This window comes from Apus apus, chromosome 8, assembly GCF_020740795.1.
Source record: "Apus apus isolate bApuApu2 chromosome 8, bApuApu2.pri.cur, whole genome shotgun sequence".
Lineage (NCBI taxonomy): Eukaryota > Metazoa > Chordata > Aves > Apodiformes > Apodidae > Apus > Apus apus.
The window spans coordinates 18,808,588-18,826,278 of record NC_067289.1 but is presented as its reverse complement, the minus strand read 5'-3'; the positions used below and the strand labels follow the sequence as shown (position 1 = coordinate 18,826,278).

Sequence of the window (17,691 nt, the reverse complement as noted above, 5' to 3'; positions counted from 1 at the left end):
AAAGCTGCTTCATCTTTTAAAGTAGGTTTAATGCTTCTGCACACCTACTGTGATGAACACACAGCAGTTGTGTTGAGGGTGGGGGGATAATAAAAACACTGTCAAGTTACCTTAACCTGCAGAATAGGTTGTTGAGAAAGCTGAAGTCCCTAACATATAAATCCCTTATTTTTGCCACAGTTTGAGCTAGTGCATCCATGTGGTGCAAGATCCAGCTGCTGTCTTTGCTTGTTTCTCTCACTTTTGTAATATAAACAGATTTTTTTATAATTTAAACAGAAAGCATTGTTGAGTTGATAATGCTCTTCCTGAAAATAAGATTTGACATTTTGTTTCTGTAGGGAATGGTACCGTTTGTATTTGTTGGTACTAAAGAAAGCATTGGAAATGTCCAGGTTCTTTTAGAATACCACATCGCCTATCTAAAGGTAAGTGTGTTTCAGAAGAAAGAGTCTTGAATTGTTTGAAGTAGCAGAATTCTTGAGCAACAGCTTTGGTGAGATTTTCAGTTGATAAACTGTTCCTCTAAATATTAGGATTTAAGGTTTGGTGCCTTCAGCCTACCCCTTGCCCAGAGGTGTTATGGAGGCCTTCAGATACTTATAGGCAAGAAGTATTGTTGGTGTTGAAAGGATTGGACAGTAAACACTGGTTTATGTGGCAGTTAATGTTCTGTCATTCTGAGTTTGAAGCTCTTGTGGGATAGGATGGAATTTCTAGTAGTAACACACTGTAATACTATGTCATATTAGAACAATTATCCATTTAGACAGAAAAAATAAATTAATTTGAATAATATAACTTTTTTGGTTTGTTTTTTTTTAAAAAAAATTGACTAGGAAACGGGGTAAAGTGTAGTTAAGCAAGGTAGTAATAGTCTTAGATCACCATGCTGGAAGACTGTTTCTTAGAGAGCGGTTTTAGATTTCTTCCCCAGAGATGGCAGAACTCTTAGTTGAATTTCATTATTTGCAGTTACTTTCAAGTTGGTGTTAACTGTCCAACAGCAATGCTAGTTTTTATGATGACTGTACAGATGATGGCATTTTGTGAGGAGGTAAAACATTTCTTTGTCATCCATTTTTTTTGTTTCCTTTTATGTAGGAGGTAGAACAGCTAAGGCTGGAAAGGCTCCAGATTGATGAGCAGTTGCGCCAGATTGGTATGGGTTTCAGACCTTCTTCTGCTAGAGTTCCTGAGAAAGAGAAGGGTTACACCACTGACGAGAGCACCCTCTCCTCAGTGCAAGGCTCCAGATCCTACAGCGGCAGAGGGAGAGGCCGCAGGGGCCCCAATTACACATCTGGTTACGGTCAGTTTGCTTGAACGTTTATGGAGCGTGTCCACAGTGTGCTTTTGAATCCATAACTGTCTCTAGATTTCTTTGTGGTCATTGTAGTTGTGTGAAGGCAGGGTTGAACATTCAGAATTGCCGTTTTATTTTTTTACATAGATCAAAACACTTAATTAGATTTACATTCTTGTTGAAGTTTTAAATTGAGAAAATGAACAAATGGAACTCTGGTAAGATCTTGTCCTTCAGCAGTAGTAGTTACATCCTACAGTGCTGGGGAAGAGCTACAGATGGACACTCTTCAGGAGACACAAGTAAGAGAATAAATTGAAGATCTGGAATTAGAGAAAAATTGTTTGTCTGATCATGGCTGCCTTACAAATGTATTTTTGAAAAGTAAACCAAAATAATTTAAAATTGAGACAGCACAAAATACTGGTTTTTGGGGGGTTTTTGTGTTGGTTTTTTTTTTTCAATTTGGTCAGGAACTAAAACCAACTGGATTTGTTGGCAATGTAGTGGGATATTCTGATGTCTTTTTAAATGAACAGGCAACTGCTGTTCAGGTCCCTAGAGGAGTGCACATCCCCTTTCCATTCAGCAGCATCTCCTGAAATGGAGACAGACTGCATTTGAATACGGGTGTATTTCACAAAGAAATATAGGTGCTCCTCTCAACAGAAAAAAATGTATCTGTTCAATACACTAAGTTACTCTTTATCATTTACGTGTTACTGTTGTAAAATCAAGAACTTGTCTGATTTTATAGTCTTTCACTGACTGTAGCTTCCAGGATCATCAGGATCATGCCATGTTGGTCAGGTTGATCCTAATGGTATTGCTAATGTTTGTAGCTTCCTTCTTTATGGTTTTCCAATTAACTGTTTGACTAAGCTGTAATGAAAGTTGTTCAGTTTGTTTATGTTTAGCACAGACTTTGATTTATGAAGCTTCCCTTTCCCCAAAAATGGCAAGAATTGCATCTTAGAACCATATGGATCTAAATTTCTTTATTCCAGAATGGTTAGTAGGGAATGTTCTCGGATGCTTAAAATGGTAGATGTTGAATTTTTAAGTAGTAAAAAGCTGTGTGGGTTTGGTAGCTCAGAGACAGTGGGACATAATGGACAGTATTTAATATAAACAGTTAAATTGTTCAAGCAGCATTACAACAGCAAGAAGAGGTTGCTTAGCAACCACCTTCAGCTATAAAGTTGTCCTTGGGAATTTCAGAGAAGTTGCCTAGAAACTGCACCAAATGCCTGCAGTGTATACACAAAGAGAGGAAATACTCTTTAATCCTTGATTTATCTGTGTACATAAATTACAGTTTTGGTAATCTTTGAGTCCTTATTTTGCATGTCATTGCAAAAAAAATTTAGCTTGAGAATCTTAAGCATAGGTAATTCATGCTCTATATTTTATATGTGCATATATGTTTATATTTTATAAATTAATACATATAAATATATTAGTATGATTTTATAAACATATAATATATTTAATTACTGTATTTATACATTTCTGTGTAAAATATCTGTATATATTAACTAGCTATGCTGGTTGGAAGACTTCTGTAAGAAATCTGAAACCAGAATATAATCCCAAATTTCATACTCATTTCCAATTTTCTTTTCCTTCTTGTGCAAAGGTACAAACTCTGAGCTCTCTAATCCCTCTGAAACAGAATCTGAGAGAAAAGATGAACTTAGTGACTGGTCCTTGGCAGGAGAAGATGACAGAGAAAGCAGACAGCAGCGTGATAATAGGCGACGTCCTGGAGGACGAGGACGTAGTGTATCTGGAGGCCGTGGGCGTGGTGGACCTCGTGGTGGCAAGTCATCCATTAGCTCTGGTACTGTGTTTGAAATGTATTTGGAATTTAAGTTTTGTTCCTGGCAGTTTTCTGTATAATCTCTTATTTTAAATACTCCATTTTTACATTTACATTTTCATGCACTGAGATGTCAGTAGAGTTGTGTGATAGTTTCTTGTCATGCAGTATGTTATTAGATTTGTATTCTCTGCTCATGACAATCTTCATTTCCTTCCTCTACCACACACAATAATGGTATCATCAAAGTTGAGAAATCTTTGGCATGTTCCCTGTGGCTGCCTTCCGAGTTACACTTGTGTTTAGATACAGAAGAAATTGCAGAACGAAAGTTATTAAATGTTTTATCAGAATTTGACTATGCTAGCTCATAACACTCCAGTTGTGTCAGAAGAACCATGCTGCTATGAAGTCAAGGCTGTATTTTACATGTTAAGCAGTTTTGAGTAAAATGTCACCTTGAATATCTTTGTGATGAGAGAATACAAGTGCCTGCTGTGGTGCCACAGAGGACTTAACTGTTGGGTTAGAGTCAGAAGAACCAGTATGGAATCACGGTTACCATAGTTCTGTGTATTACACCTTTTCTTAAGCTTGCTTCATATTGTGAAACTTCCAAATGCAGATGTAAGTCAGCCTGGAAATGAAATTATATGCAAAGACAGTATCTTAAATGCAAACTTCTTGTTTGTTCAGTGCTCAAAGATCCGGACAGCAACCCTTACAGCTTGCTTGATAACACAGAGTCAGACCAGACAGTGGATACGGATGCTAGTGAATCTCACCACAGCAGTAACCGCCGCAGGAGGTCACGCCGGCGAAGGACCGATGAGGATGCTGTTCTTATGGATGGAATGACAGAGTCTGATACAGCTTCTGTTAATGAGAATGGTTTAGGTATGTAAACAGTTGGGTGATCGTCCCAGGACAAATGTGTTGTCCGTGTAAGTGCAGTGAAACACTTGTTCATTTTTGTTAGTGACAAATCATTGTTCTGTTAAAGTTTGCTGTTGATTAAAGAAGGACTCCTTCCATGGCTCTGCCATGAAATCTGTTTACTGAGCTCCACTAGTATTTTCATATGTCTCTTTTGTAAAAATACCTGTCAGACAGAGACACCAAAGACTAAGTTGTTGTTTGCCATTAGTTCTGCTCTTTTGATAGAAATGGTGCTGTTGGATCAGCCTTCTGTTTTCTCCTTGCTAAACCTCAGTCTCAGTGCAGGGAAGCTACTTCAGTAGCTGTTCAACTGAACAAGCTGTCTCTACTCAGCTTCTGCTTAAGTGCTTCCCCTCAGTAAATTTTCTTGATACTCACTGAGACAAGAATATAATTTCTTGCTTAATAATGTGGAAAAAAAAGTTCTTTCTTGGGTTATGTGGCTAAAATTTGACACGTGGTTACTTATTTAATAAATGAAATATGGGGTCATTAAGCATATGCCTAAATGTTTTAATGAGCCAAGAGCAAAGAAGTAAAACTAGCTTTTGCATTATTATGTATGCTTTCAGTATTCTGTTTTTCTTTCAGCCTGTCTTACTTAGCCTGTCTCTTTAACAGAAGCAATTTTAAATGCCCCATGCTGAAACTGCTGAAGAATTTATTTATTTTATCGTCAGAAATAGTTCATGGTAAACTTTGCAATTGCAGATGATAGTGACAAAAAACCCCAGCGACGCAATCGTAGCCGCAGGCGTCGCTTCAGGGGTCAGGCAGAAGATAGACAGCCAGGTAATTCGAGTGGAGCTGTGGGTAATCTCAGGTCAAAAGCATGAGAGAATGTTGTGTCTGCTGTTTTACATAGAGCTGCATAATGTCAAAAGGTTACTCAATAACTAATAAGACTACTAGATAAAGATGAAAGACGTTTCTTCTACTAGGAGAACTTATACAAGTTCTTAATCTGCCTAATGAAACTAATTTATAATGTCTAACTTTTTGCTTGGACATACAAGTTGTGCTTCTGATCCAATTCTCATTGAAGTCAACAGCCAGACTGCTGTTGAGTTCAGTGGTTCAGGATCAAGAGCAGCGTGGACGTTGATGATCTGCACTCACTTGCATCTGTGCACTTGCATTGAACGTGACACAACCTTTTCAGCACTGGCTGAGGGGCCCAGAGGTGGGCTGGTAGCAGGATGCGGGTGCCCTGGCAGAGCAGAGTGAGGGAGCTCGCCTGGGCTCTGCCAGGCCCGTGCCCATATCAAACTGCTGCTGCCAGTCCTCCGCTGCCGGGAGTATCTCCAAGTCAGCCACAAATTGAGGGTGGGAAGGAGGAGGAATTTAAATGAAATTGCATGTTTCCAGTTTTTTGTTGTGGCTTGTTGCATTTCTTTTGTGTGTACTAACACTTGAAATGTTAAAGGTGAACTAGCTGATTTTCATTGTCATGCCCTATGTAGAAAACGCTTGTACATACATGGCTAAGGTAGAACAGAAGGGCTCCTAGAATGACAGGCTCAAAATTCCACCCATATTTGTCTTCTTTGTATCGGTGGTGTTCATACAGCATCTGATTCAGGAGAAAGATTTGTTGAATTACACTAATCAAAACTTATGGGCAGGAAAAAACCCACAAATACTCCAACCCCTAAAATAAACCCCCTAAGTAACCCATTACTTCTCAGCATTCTGTTTTTGTAACAGTGGTATGACTTTATTAATTAGAGGAAAAAGTAAAAATTGATTTCAGCTTTTATTTCTAAGACACTAATTTCAGCCAGCAACATGAGAAGTTAGTGATCTTTACATAGCGATGATATTTTTTTTCTAAATCTTAAGTATTCTAAGAACAAAACAAAATTTCCCAAACAGGATTTTTTTTTTTTCCTGTTGATGTCTTTGTTCAAGATACCATTTTCAGTTTGCATAATAATATTTTTTAAAACAACAGCAAGAGCATTGGTAGCCAGTTATACTGTCTTTCTGGAAAATCTGCTAATAATTTAATCTCTTCATAAATACTTAGTGTATAGGGAGTGAAATTAAGACAGAAGGAATGTCCCCTCCCCCAGGTGCTAACAGTGTACTTCAGTCTTTTAGAAATTTTATTCACATTGTTATATGTTTTGGGCTCCTTCTACATGTATGAATATTAACAATTGGTGTCTCACACTGTCTGCATAAAACATGCTTCATCTTGACATCAGAGGAGCTGGATACAGACCTCATTTTAAAGGAATAATTCTTCTTGACCAGAAACTCACTTGTCTTGACAATTACGCAAGAACCCAATTATACCAAGGCCCATTACTGCCACAGAAAGTTCATGTGCTGTACTTCCTATTCTGATGTAGGTTTCAAGCACAATCAGTCCTAAATCGAGAAAAAATAGTTCACCTGAATGCATGATATACTAAATATAATTGACTGTACTGTTCCATAGATAATGCTTGCCAACTCTAATGTGCTCATCAAAGATATGAGTGTTTATTTAAATTTGTAGTACCATGTATTTTAAAGATAGAATTTGACTTCCCATTGGTGTGGTTACAAGAGGGTGGGATAAGACAAAACCAGGCTTACAAGAACATGTGCTGAGGTGTTAAGAAGAAAAGAGGTCAGAAAAGCCCTGGCTGGTACCCAGGAAGTGTAGCAGTAGCAGGGCAAACATGGCTGTCCTGCTCCGAGCACATGCAGGCTCACACAGACCCCCTTCAGTGTCTGCCCACACCACAGTTAACCCACCAGCCCCAGTTAACTCTGTGGATTACAGTTGAGTTCTCCTGCCTGTTGCTTCATGAAGTAACAAAGATTTGAATGCTACTTTATCATAAGTGATCCCATACTCTGAACCTCCCCCAGTTCTTCTCATATTTTTATTTCATTTCATTAGTGTGAAATTCTTCACTACTTAAGATAGTAGAACCCCATCAACAGTCTAGTTGAAAGAGCCTGCAGACTGATCTCTTCAAACCCAGTACAGAAAGCCCTTATTTTCCAATAAAATTTACAATTGACTAAAATTACTTTTTTATTAATATTCTACCTTCAGATCAACATGTAACCACTGATTTAGTGAAAATTGTATTTAACAGAAACGAATTGATCCTTGCTAAGTAGCTGATACCTGTAAGTGTGAAGGCCTTTTGTGAGGAGTTTCCCAGTTGTAGTGTGACTTGCAAACAAAAAGACTGTGAAGCTTAATGCTGAATTAGACTTCTGATGTGAGCATCACTGTAATTTTTTTCCTTGAACAGTAACAGTAGCTGATTATATATCACGAGCTGAATCACAAAGTAGACAAAGAAACCCTCCTAAGGAGACACTAGCCAAAACCAAGAAAGAAACGGTAAGATTTTCTTAAAATTTTTGCTTCTTTTTTTCCTGTTTCCTTGCAGCAAAACAGTGAAAGATGCTTTGTTTGGATCACTCTGCTTTGACTACAGATGTGTAGAGTTCAAGAATAAATTACTAAAAGCAAAAATGGCTCAGAGTAAAAAGAACAGACATGAGCTTGAAGACTGTGATTGCAGACTTTAGTGACCAGTGTAATGCTCAAATTACATTTTTATGCATTTTAAAAGACTACACTTACTATTGTAGCATTATGTAATAAAATGTGAAAATTATCCATGGGTGAGTCTTGAGAACCAAGCCTTAAAACCTTATAGGTCACTACGTAGAAAGTTTAGTGACTTTTCCAGACTATTTTAGAAAGAATTAATGTTACAAAGATTGTAATTTGAGATCTGGTCTGCTTAAAGGATCAGAGTGGCATTACATATCATAACATACTCAGTGATGTTGAACTCATTGCTACAAGTGATATTGGAGTTTAGGACAGTAAGACGGATCCATTGCTGTATATGATTAACAAAATCTAATCTTATAAGAGACTTTGAAAGGGATGTAAAACTCAGCTTTTCGGTCATACTCTTCATTGGCTTAGGCAAACTGAAATTGTGAAATAAAACGTTCTGGGCATGCTGGGGTTTGCTGTCCCGTGGCCACCCTGGCCTAATTTCCTCAGAAGTGTCTGATACAGAAGTTTTGTATAAGTGACAAGGTCAGTAATCGGATGCTGTGGCAGGATACTGGCACAGACTAGAGATGTTGCCTGTTGTGAAGTCCCTGTGTGAGCCAGAGGGAATTGGATAACATCCTCTAGATTTCTCTGGAATTCTTACTGTTCTCCTGATTTTGTTTTTCCAAGGCAAAAGATGCGATTGATGAAAACAGCCCTTCTGAAAAGGCAGTGAATGGTCCTGCTACAGCTTCTGGGGATGAGCCTTCTAAACTACAGCACAGTCCTGATGAAAAGAAAGTTACCGTTCAGGAGGATGGAAATAAACAGGAAGAAGCAGTGCTGAATGGTGTTTCATAAACTGAAGTTCCTAGTTTACAGTTCTTTTACATTACATTTAAAATAGTGCTTGTATAAGCTTGCCAAAGATAGAATATGGATCGCCAGTCTTGACACCGCACTTTCAGTTCCTCCATTTTGGAATACAGAAAGGGGAGGGATCCTGAAGAAATCATATGTTAAACATACTTTGACACCTACTGTGTTATAAATATATCATCAGATGTGCCTTGAGATAGTATATGTAACATTTAAATAAACAAAATTGCTGGCTATAGGAAATGTTATTTTGTTTTCAAAATACGGCAAAGATGTGAGGGGGATCCCTAACATAATACTCTTTATGAAAGCATTAGCTGCTTTTGTTACATTTTTAATAATATGCAACCACTTCTTCACCTGAGGAATACTAGAAAGAAATGCAGTCTAAAATATTTTGCACTGAAATGTAATTTCTCCATTAGTTTAGTCTGGAAACTGGTCTGTTTTAATACATGTTTTTTAAATGCTGTATGTAGAGGAAAAATCTGCAGACCACTGGAATACATTTGTTAAATTCTCATAATCTGCAGGGATACTGGGTGACATTGGCAGTGACTGTTCTACATTGAGGCTTTGTTTGGTTTATTTATTAAACTGTACAGTATTTAAAAATCAAACATAGCTTTAGTTAACACTAAGCTGAATTAGTCATGTCCATTAAGGCATAACCTGAACTACTGAAAAGATCAATTTCCAGAAAGTTTATTCTGTATAAACTACATATGTTAGTCATTAGTAGAGTATTTTTATTTTTGTTTTGGTTGTTTGATGTGCAATATGTTTTTTTTTGTATGCTGGTAGTAAAAGAAAATAAACTTTGATCTTCCATCTGTTGACTGTTTCTATCGGAAACTTAAATTACTATTGACTTGAAGGTTTCAAGCTGTTGACACTAACAGTTTAACCTGACTTGCAAGGCAGCTGGAACCTTTTAGTCTTTCCTAAGAGTTGGTAACATGCCAGTCTTCCATTCTTTAAGGTGATGATGTAAAGTATCAGTTAACAAGTCTAAAAACAGACTTCTTGGCAAATCACCTAACCTGACTAACATATATAGGAGTTAATGCAGATGTAGTTTTTGGTGGAGAGGTTAGAAGCATAACGCATCCGTCTTTTCAGGCACACGAGCAGGAGCAATGCCTTGTGTTCTGTGGTCCTGCTCTGACAGGAGTGTTGGACTCAGTCATCATCTCCAGAGGTCCCTTCCAACCTCTAACATTCTGTGATTCTGAGAAGCAGGAAAAAGGTATGGAAAAACATCCAGGTAGCAAGATGCTATAAGAAGTCACAGCAAGTGGGTAGTGCTGAAATTGTGCTGACTTGGAAGAAAATTGTCTTACCTGATTTCGTAAGAAGTGAATATGGACAAAAACAAGTACTGAACCACCTCTGCCTCCAGCTGCTGTACCTGATACAGCTACAGAAGAGCTGTACCAGCTACCTTTGGGTATGTATTTTATTTTAGGTAATGGGCAGTTTTTTAACAGGACTAAATTTAGTGTTGACAGTCATCAGCAATGTTCCCTCCTGGAGAACAAACAGGTTAATTACAACTGAAGTGTGCACAAGCATCTCAAATGATAAGGTAGCCACCAAAGTGGAGATTTAGGAAACAAAGAAAGGGCTATGTTTAAAAAGTATTGTCTGGCAGGGAGAAACTTGAAGTACAGTAACATTCTGCATATGACTTGAAATATGCATACTCTGGAACAGCTGCATGGCTGTGCTCCAGCTGTGGTTTTCACCACACTTTATTTAAATGCTGTAGTAAAGCAAAGTTATCCCTCCCTAGATACAGGTTCTAAATGTCTTCTGTTTCATACTCATCTTACTTTTTGATCTCCTCTGAAGGCATGGAATTCTTCCTCACTGCTGCACTGGAAAGACTACATGGTCTGTAACTACTTACAGAAAGGCAGCACCAGCAGGCAGTGTTCACACAGGATGTACAACCACTCACACTGCTACAAAGCATTCTGGAGAAATTAAAAGCTCCAAGATCTCTTGTACATATGAACAGATGGTGGTGACTCCTGCATCTGCTGTACAGCACCTTCACTAGGTTGCAGAAAGACTGGCAAAATTCTCGGGAGTGTGACAGAAACTCAGGCCCTAATTCAGGTACTTACACAGGCATCTGCTGGGGTACATTAGGCTTTATCCAGCTCAGGTATATTCAATGGTCTATGTACGGAGTTTTTGTTTCCTTGTTACTATAAATACAGACCAGTATGTGAATTCTGACTCTATAGGCTAAGGTAATGTGTAAAACTACAGTACTTAGATTACATATCTGGAATTTATTAATCCATTAAATACTGAAGGTTACTAAGAAATTTGGGACATTCCAGACCCATGAGTGGCACTTAGGAACCTCAACCAACCTTGTTTTTCAAATAGCAAAGACAACCCAATACATTGTTTCCTATACTTTATTTCTTCAGCCAGAAACAACCACACATCTGTTCCAATTCTTCCCATCAAATAAATCCTCTGGATTTCTTCCACTCCCTCCCCAGACTGGTTCATCATGCTGACTTTGGCAGTATGAACTTCAAACATAGCTAGCTTAACAAAAAGTGGGTAACAGCATGTAAGTCTGCTGTATCTGGTAACGTGCATTGGCAAAACCACATTATTACTGTTTTACACTGAAAACATTTCCGAGTGGCAGGTTTTGCAGCTTAATAATGAACAGCTATGAAAAAAACTTCAAGCCTTGCTCCCTCACACACTTCTCAAAAAAGTGACTAAGAAGTGAGAGGGGAGGGAAGTACCTCCCTGGATTCCTATTCCCAGCTTCATTTACATTAAGTTGAAGACTGACATTATAACTTCTCTTAAGCCATTTATCAAAAATAATCATTTGCACAGACAAACCCTCTGATTTTCTGTCTCGTTCATTTTTTAGCTTGGTCTTCCAGTAAATCTTTAGCTTCATTGATTTTGGCTGCTACATAAGGAGAACCACCTAGAAAGAAGATAATCTCATGTCATGTCAGATGAAAAAAGTTCTTTCTTTCTGTATTGTTAATCACACAATGGAACACAGGATAAAAAAGTGAGTGGTTATTTAAGTTAAACAACAAACTGCATTGTGACTGAAGCCATGTTAAGTTTACAAATCCACTTTACACATCCAACCACTGCAGTCGCTCAATGTGCAGACAGCTCATTCATGTTCACTTGCTTTTAGTTTACTGGAGTGGTTTTGAACCCCAGTTTTAGCAGCTGTAAATCAGTCACTAATGAGTTAGTACAGTTTGTTGTCAATACAGCAGCATTAAACTAACAAGTCTGCAGATAAACCTTCCCTCCTAGTTGAAGGCCAGCATAAGCTGCTGCTGTGCTAAGGGACTAGTTCAGTTTTTAAACATAATGTACAAATAACTTAGGGAGACACTGACACAGAATCCTCAATGCAAGTGTTCTGAAATTGTAACTCACCAGCAGGTACAAAGATCTGCAGCATGTATTTGTAGCATGGATACTAGAATTACTCTATTTGAAGCTTAATTTATTCAGGTCACTTAAAACCTATGAAGTGCTCCTAGCAGTCTTAGGTTCTGCAAATTTTTGGTAAGGTTAATTTTGAAGTTACCTGTTGCAAGATGCTATCTATGAAAGGCATATCCCATGGATTATTTTGGTGCATAAAAGTAATGAAGTTCAGCAGTCACTTTAAAAGAAGCCATTTTACCTTTTAGTGAGAATTAAAAAATTAAAATGCAAAGCACTAACATGATTCTGACTCACTGAAGTAAACGGAATTTAGAACAGGTAGAGATGCCTTATGTTACTAACTTAAAGCATAACTAGATTCTGAGCCTTCAGAGTACCACAAACACTACTATTTCCCAGTTTAGTGTATTTAACAGACAGAAGGCTCAGTACCTGTCATTTATCATGAATTCCCAGGGCATTCAAATGAACTTGAACTCACATGGTACATAAAATGCCAAATATACTCTCATCTTTCATCTAAAATGAAGGCAACTCTTAAGTCTCATTTGAACAAATCAAACTTTAACCTAATCTGTACAGAAGACAGAGTAAGTAACAAGCTGTCCAGTTCTGGGCCCCTCAGTTCAAAGACAGGGAACTGCTTGAAAAGAGTCCAGCACAGAGCCACAAAGATGGTGAAGGGAGTGGAACATCTACCTTATGATGAAAGGCTGAGGGAGCTGGGTCTTTCTAGCTTGGAGGAAACTGAGGGGCAACCTCATCAATGTTTACAAATATGTTAAGGGCAAGTGTCAGGATGGAGCCAGGCTCTTCTCAGTGGAGAACTGGAACATAGGAGGTTCCACATAAACATCAGAAAAAACTTCTTTACTGTGAGAGTGACACAGCCCTGGAACAGGCTGCCCAGAGAGGCTGTGGAGTCTCCTTCACTGAAGACATTCAAAACCCGCCTGGACACGTTCCTGTGTGATGTGCTCTGGGAGATCCTGCTCTGGCATTGGGGTTGGACTGGATGATCTTTCGAGGTCCCTTCCAATCTCTAAGATTCTGTGATTCTGTGCCTGTTGAATCTGTCTGCGTGCTTTAGATAAAACACAAAAATCTGCTCCAAAACCATGAGGATTAAGGTATTTTAACATTTGTTTTCACTTAAGAGTTTTCTGAGGGGGCTTTAGGAGCTGAGGCAGTCAGTGATATGTCAGTCACTTCCTCCCTACACAGTTCTACTAATCTGCATTAAAAACACACATTAATTAATTAATCTTAGGTTACTTACCTTTATCTGGATGATTCAGAAGCATGATCCGTCTGTGTGCTTCTCTGATTTTACTTCGGTTGGCTGTAGGGCTTTAGAAGAGAGAAAAACTGACTTAAGGGAACCTCTTAAAATCCCCCAGATCTTTTAAAGGTACCTCAGAACAAGCAAGCACCCTGTCTTATCCATAAAGCCAGGTATGTTTTTCTTTTCCTATTATTAATGTGTAGCATGTAAGACCTGGAGAGGGTTTCTAAGTTTTTTTCCAAAATACTGTATGTGAAGAAGACATGTTTCTAGCAGTCTGGCATGGTGGGGAACAGTCACACAGATGAAAAAACAGAACTAAGTCGTAACATTTTTACTGGGACAACATCTTAAAGGCCAGAGGAAAAAAAAACAAAATGGGGTCTTGATTTATTTTTTTTTTAAATAACAAAAACACAACAAACTTCGTATAAAAACTTCACCATTGGAAGTTACCTTCAAAGAGAGATAGTATCTTATTACATAAATGTGTATATTTGGTCATAAGTCTAATTTTTGGCAGGGATGGCTGCCATTCCCATAACTTGAGATACTCTGGAGTAAGTGATGAGTTTTACTTCCCAGGGGAAGCTGGGCGTAGGAAGAGTCCTGACCTGGCAGTGACATTCCCAGGAGAAGCTGGGAACAGGACAGTCTTAAGCATTGAGAATTATGTCCTATTCAAAGCAATCCAGCAACTAGGTGACACCACAGCCTCCTTTTTACCTTTCATTGGTAATAAATTTCCTTTTACCTCACTCCTAGTATTAAAGCTGCTTCTCGTTTTGTCATTTTGGGTTCAAATCCACCTCTGTAGTAACCATTGAAGCCCTGAAAGGGAAAATGTGTTAAATTTTAAATAGCACTTTTAAGATTATCAGTTAAAACAACTCATTATTGCCTCTGTAGCTGCTGTAAGACTACTGTGAAACTTCTGCACTTGTAATAAGAAATTCAGAGTATTGTTATTTAAATGAGCACTAAAACTTGCCAAAACAAGTTCTCCGTTAGTCAGCCACCAGAATTGATGAGATTAACAGTGTAGTTACTGCCAAAATTATATTTAGTATTAGAAGAAAATACAGTGATCTCATACAGAGACAACAGTCTGTAGGTATTACACCAAGTGAACTTAAAAAAACCAGATGTTACTGATAAAAACTTACAGGTTTTGGTAGATTCTGAAGTGCTTGTTTTACTTGTGGCTCCATTTGCTTCAGAGCTTTTACTGCATAGCGACCTTAGAGAAATCAGCGTTGGACAAGTCATCAAGATTTAGCAATTCAGTGCAACTGGTAACTTGTGGAACAGAACACGGAAGAAACATTTTGGGGACATAAAGAAAGTAGGAGCTTTGATATTTTGTTTCATTACAGCCGTGTTTCTCAATACAGGGTCTCCCAAAAATGTCCTACACTCGCTATTAAGCGACCCTCTCACCCATCGGCTCTGACGCAGGCCAGGGCAAGGACAGCTGGCTGGCCAGTGTCCTCCCGTCCTCTACAAACCTGCAAATCCAGCCGCCGCGATGGTCAGGCCAACTGCCACCACTGTACTGGCCTACACAGGGAGACAGGAAGGGTTTGTTTCACAAAGGAGAAGGAAAACAGCCCACCCAGCAGCCTGGGCAGCGGGTCGGGCTGGGACATGTTGACAGGCGCACGACTGGGGCTCATACGATTCACGCGGGTGGTGCCTCTCGGAGCCGGCAGGGGCACGGGCAGGGCAGCGCGGCTGCTCAGCAGCCCCAGGGCGGGCACCCCCGGCTGCGGGAGAAGGGACCCCAGCCCGGCAGCACCGCCCCGCAGCCCAGGCGGGAGCTCCCGGCCCTGCCGGGGCCTCTGCCGGGCAGCGCCCTCCCCGCGCGGCCCCGGGCACCGCCGCAACGACCCGCCCAGCTCCTCGGCGCGGAGAAGGGCTGAAGAGCTGCCGGACTAGACTGAGACACCCGCCGGCTCCTGCAGCGAGACCCAGCGGGCCCGGGCCCCGCGCACTCACCATGGCCGCCCCGGCGCGCCCTACGGCAGCAGGAGCGGCCGCAAAGCCGGGGCCGTAAAGCGGCGGGGCGGGGAGCGGCCCGCGGACACCGCCCCGGGGCGGGGCGGGCCGGGCCGGGCCGGGAGGAGGGGCGGGGGGCGGGTCGGGGGGCGCCGGCGGGGAGCGGAGCTGGGGCGGCGGGCGCGGGGCTGCCGGAGTGACCCGGGCCGCGCCTGGGCCTCAGGGACTGCTGGAGAGGGGCAGAGCACAGTGATCCGGCTTTACGGAAATGATTCTTGATGTAAATGAGCGATTTACAGGCCTGGCACTTGCATTTGGACGTTATTAATAACGTCGTGTCGTTGTTAATCATACGGTTCACGAGCAGCAGGACAGTCGGTGTCTGCAGCTGTGGCCTGAGGTCAGGCTTGGCAGCAGGCCCGGCAGCCAGGCCGAGCCGGCACCCAGCGCCCAGCACCCAGTTACTGCTTCACTTTGCTCACGTGTCAGAGCTCTGAGTGCTCTGACTGATCGTTTTCAGGAGTGAGAAGCTTCAGCGTCACCCTTTGTGCTCGCAGGGCTGTCAGCGTCCCCCTGGGCGCCCGGAGGACCTAGTGGGTGAAGGGCACTGGCTGTTGGCTGCTGCAGGCCTGGGCTCGCAAGCCCTCATGCAAACAGCTTAGTGTGAGAACTGATTGTCCATGAAGAAGCCTGTAAGCTTGTGGGCTCTTGCAGTGAAAGACAGAATTTTATTTTGCATAGTTTCTGTGAGTACTTTGGATAGGTCAGAATTTTAGTTTGAGCTTGAATTGTGGGCTGGTGTCAGTAAAATTTCAATTGCCTGGTTTAATTTCTTGTGAGATAAATTTTGGAGGTAGTCCTTCTGTGTCATCCAAATAAAACCAAAAGAAATTAACCTACTGCCTTTTAAATAGAGTAGGAGACAGGTTTGGTACTCTTGCGCAAGCATTTAATGAGATGGAAATAAAAATAAACTTTCATGTTTGATAAAGGAATCAAATCTATACATTGCAGAAGGCCCCTGACAGCCTGTGAAGACCCTTTCAAATGGGAAGTGGAGGTAGCAAGTGGGAAACAACTAGATGTTTTAAGGGGAAACAAAAAAGAGCCTGTAGATATATGGGTCTGGTAGCTAACTAGAGTTTCTTCATATGTAGAACAGGATTTGGATTTAAGATGGTTTCCTCTTTGTCCCTTCTCCACCAAAAAGTTGGGTAGGGCTGTGTAAAAAAGGGGGTGATGGCTTTACTGGGGCCTCAATAGTGCTTCATCTTTCATACCGTCTAAAGCAATAAAAATAAGAGACAGGGACTCCTTCCATGTAATTAATTACCTGAAGCTTGGTTCCTTCATCTTGCCAGAGTGTTTTGCTAGATCGAGATGGCTTTCAGGAAAAAGCTATCCTGAAAGGGAATTTTTTTGCTTTCCTCACTTTCCCCAGTCCCTGTAGAAGGAATGGTAGCTCGACTCGCAAAGGGGATTTTGCAGATTTATACTTTGTGGTTCTTTCTATTGTGAAATTCCTCATTTTAAGAGAAAAAAGGATTCAGACCTGTAGATGGTGAGAAGGAAAACTTGCTAGAGACTATGAGGAGATTGTTTCAACCCAAACAGCCATTGAATTAACTGAACCCAAGCATATAAAACACTACCCTCTAAATACACAGTGGACTAGAAATAGTTTGTGTATAACCCTTCTTACTGTTCTGTTTTGATAGGTTTATGTAATAAAAGTGCTGCTGAGGGCCTGGCATATGTGGAACTGAGGACATGATGTACGTGCAGTATTGTAAGTTTTTTGGTTGTGGGTTGTTGTTTTGTTTTGTTTTGTTTTTATTTTTTCTTGAAACATGCAAGTTTACCTGGATTTCACTTGGGAAGAAACCCACTCTCTGGCAAACTGCTGGCCAGGTGTGCTGCACAAGGCCCATCCTGCTCTCCCCACTTCAGTCGTGACATTCTGCCAGTGAGTGGAAAGGGAGCAGGATGAGATCAGCACATCAACTGTGTTTTTCCTGGGAAAAGCTGGAAAGGTAGTCTAGGTGTCCAGGTCTCCTGCAACACCTTGTTTGGGAAGGAGGGAAAGGGACTAGGGGCATCTCTGAATCCCTCCTCGTAGTAGGGACACTAGGAAGGTGGGGCCCTACCAGACCATTCTTTGCAAACAGAATCAAGTATTTTGGACAACCTAGTGGTGTGGTCACCAGCAGCAGGAGAAATAGCATAAATCTCATGAAATTCACTAGGGTCAAGTGCAAGGTCCTGCATATGTGTCGGGGCAATCCCAAGCACAAATACAGGCTGGTGGAGAATGGTTGGAGAGCAGCCCTGAGGAGAAGGACTTGGGTGTCTTGGTTGATTAGAAGCTCAACGTGAGCTGGCAATGTGCACTCACAGCCCAGAAAGCCAACTGTGTCCTGGGCTACATCCAAAGAGGATGGCCAGCAGGGCCAGGGAGGTGATTCTCGCCC

General features: G+C 40.8%; 2 protein-coding genes across 4 annotated transcripts in view; one reads left to right on the top strand and one right to left on the bottom strand.

The window, feature by feature from the left end:
- The window catches only part of FXR1 (FMR1 autosomal homolog 1), a 36,604-nt gene extending 27,301 nt beyond the window's left edge, over window positions 1-9,303 (top strand). The window contains exons 11-17 of one of the 3 annotated variants that reach the window (XM_051626655.1): window positions 342-428; window positions 1,105-1,312; window positions 2,982-3,149; window positions 3,825-4,025; window positions 4,779-4,859; window positions 7,328-7,419; window positions 8,284-9,303. In XM_051626655.1, the coding sequence (XP_051482615.1) occupies window positions 342-428; window positions 1,105-1,312; window positions 2,982-3,149; window positions 3,825-4,025; window positions 4,779-4,859; window positions 7,328-7,419; window positions 8,284-8,454 (1,008 nt within the window). In that variant the 3' untranslated portion in view covers window positions 8,455-9,303. Of the gene's footprint in view, window positions 1-341; window positions 429-1,104; window positions 1,313-2,945; window positions 3,150-3,824; window positions 4,026-4,778; window positions 4,860-7,327; window positions 7,420-8,283 lie in introns of all 3 variants that reach the window. The other 2 variants (XM_051626654.1, XM_051626656.1) reach the window with 2 other exon arrangements.
- A 1,586-nt stretch (window positions 9,304-10,889) lies between these two features.
- DNAJC19 (DnaJ heat shock protein family (Hsp40) member C19) lies at window positions 10,890-15,301 on the bottom strand. Its single transcript, XM_051626667.1, has 6 exons — window positions 15,221-15,301; window positions 14,731-14,782; window positions 14,389-14,462; window positions 13,977-14,053; window positions 13,217-13,287; window positions 10,890-11,446 (listed from the first exon to the last, which is right to left on the bottom strand). The coding sequence occupies exons 1-6, from the start codon at window positions 15,221-15,223 to the stop codon at window positions 11,376-11,378; spliced, it is 348 nt and encodes a 115-aa protein (XP_051482627.1). The 5' UTR covers window positions 15,224-15,301; the 3' UTR covers window positions 10,890-11,375.
- Between the last annotated feature and the right edge of the window lie 2,390 nt (window positions 15,302-17,691).

Excerpts from the sequence above, each read along its gene's own strand:
- DNAJC19 (XM_051626667.1), bottom strand. Across the intron at positions 14,054-14,388 it reads TTCAGAATCTACCAAAACCT|GGCTTCAATGGTTACTACAG; the intron begins GTAAGTTTTTAT and ends TTTCCCTTTCAG. Across the intron at positions 11,447-13,216 it reads TCTGAATCATCCAGATAAAG|GTGGTTCTCCTTATGTAGCA; the intron begins GTAAGTAACCTA and ends TCTTCTTTCTAG.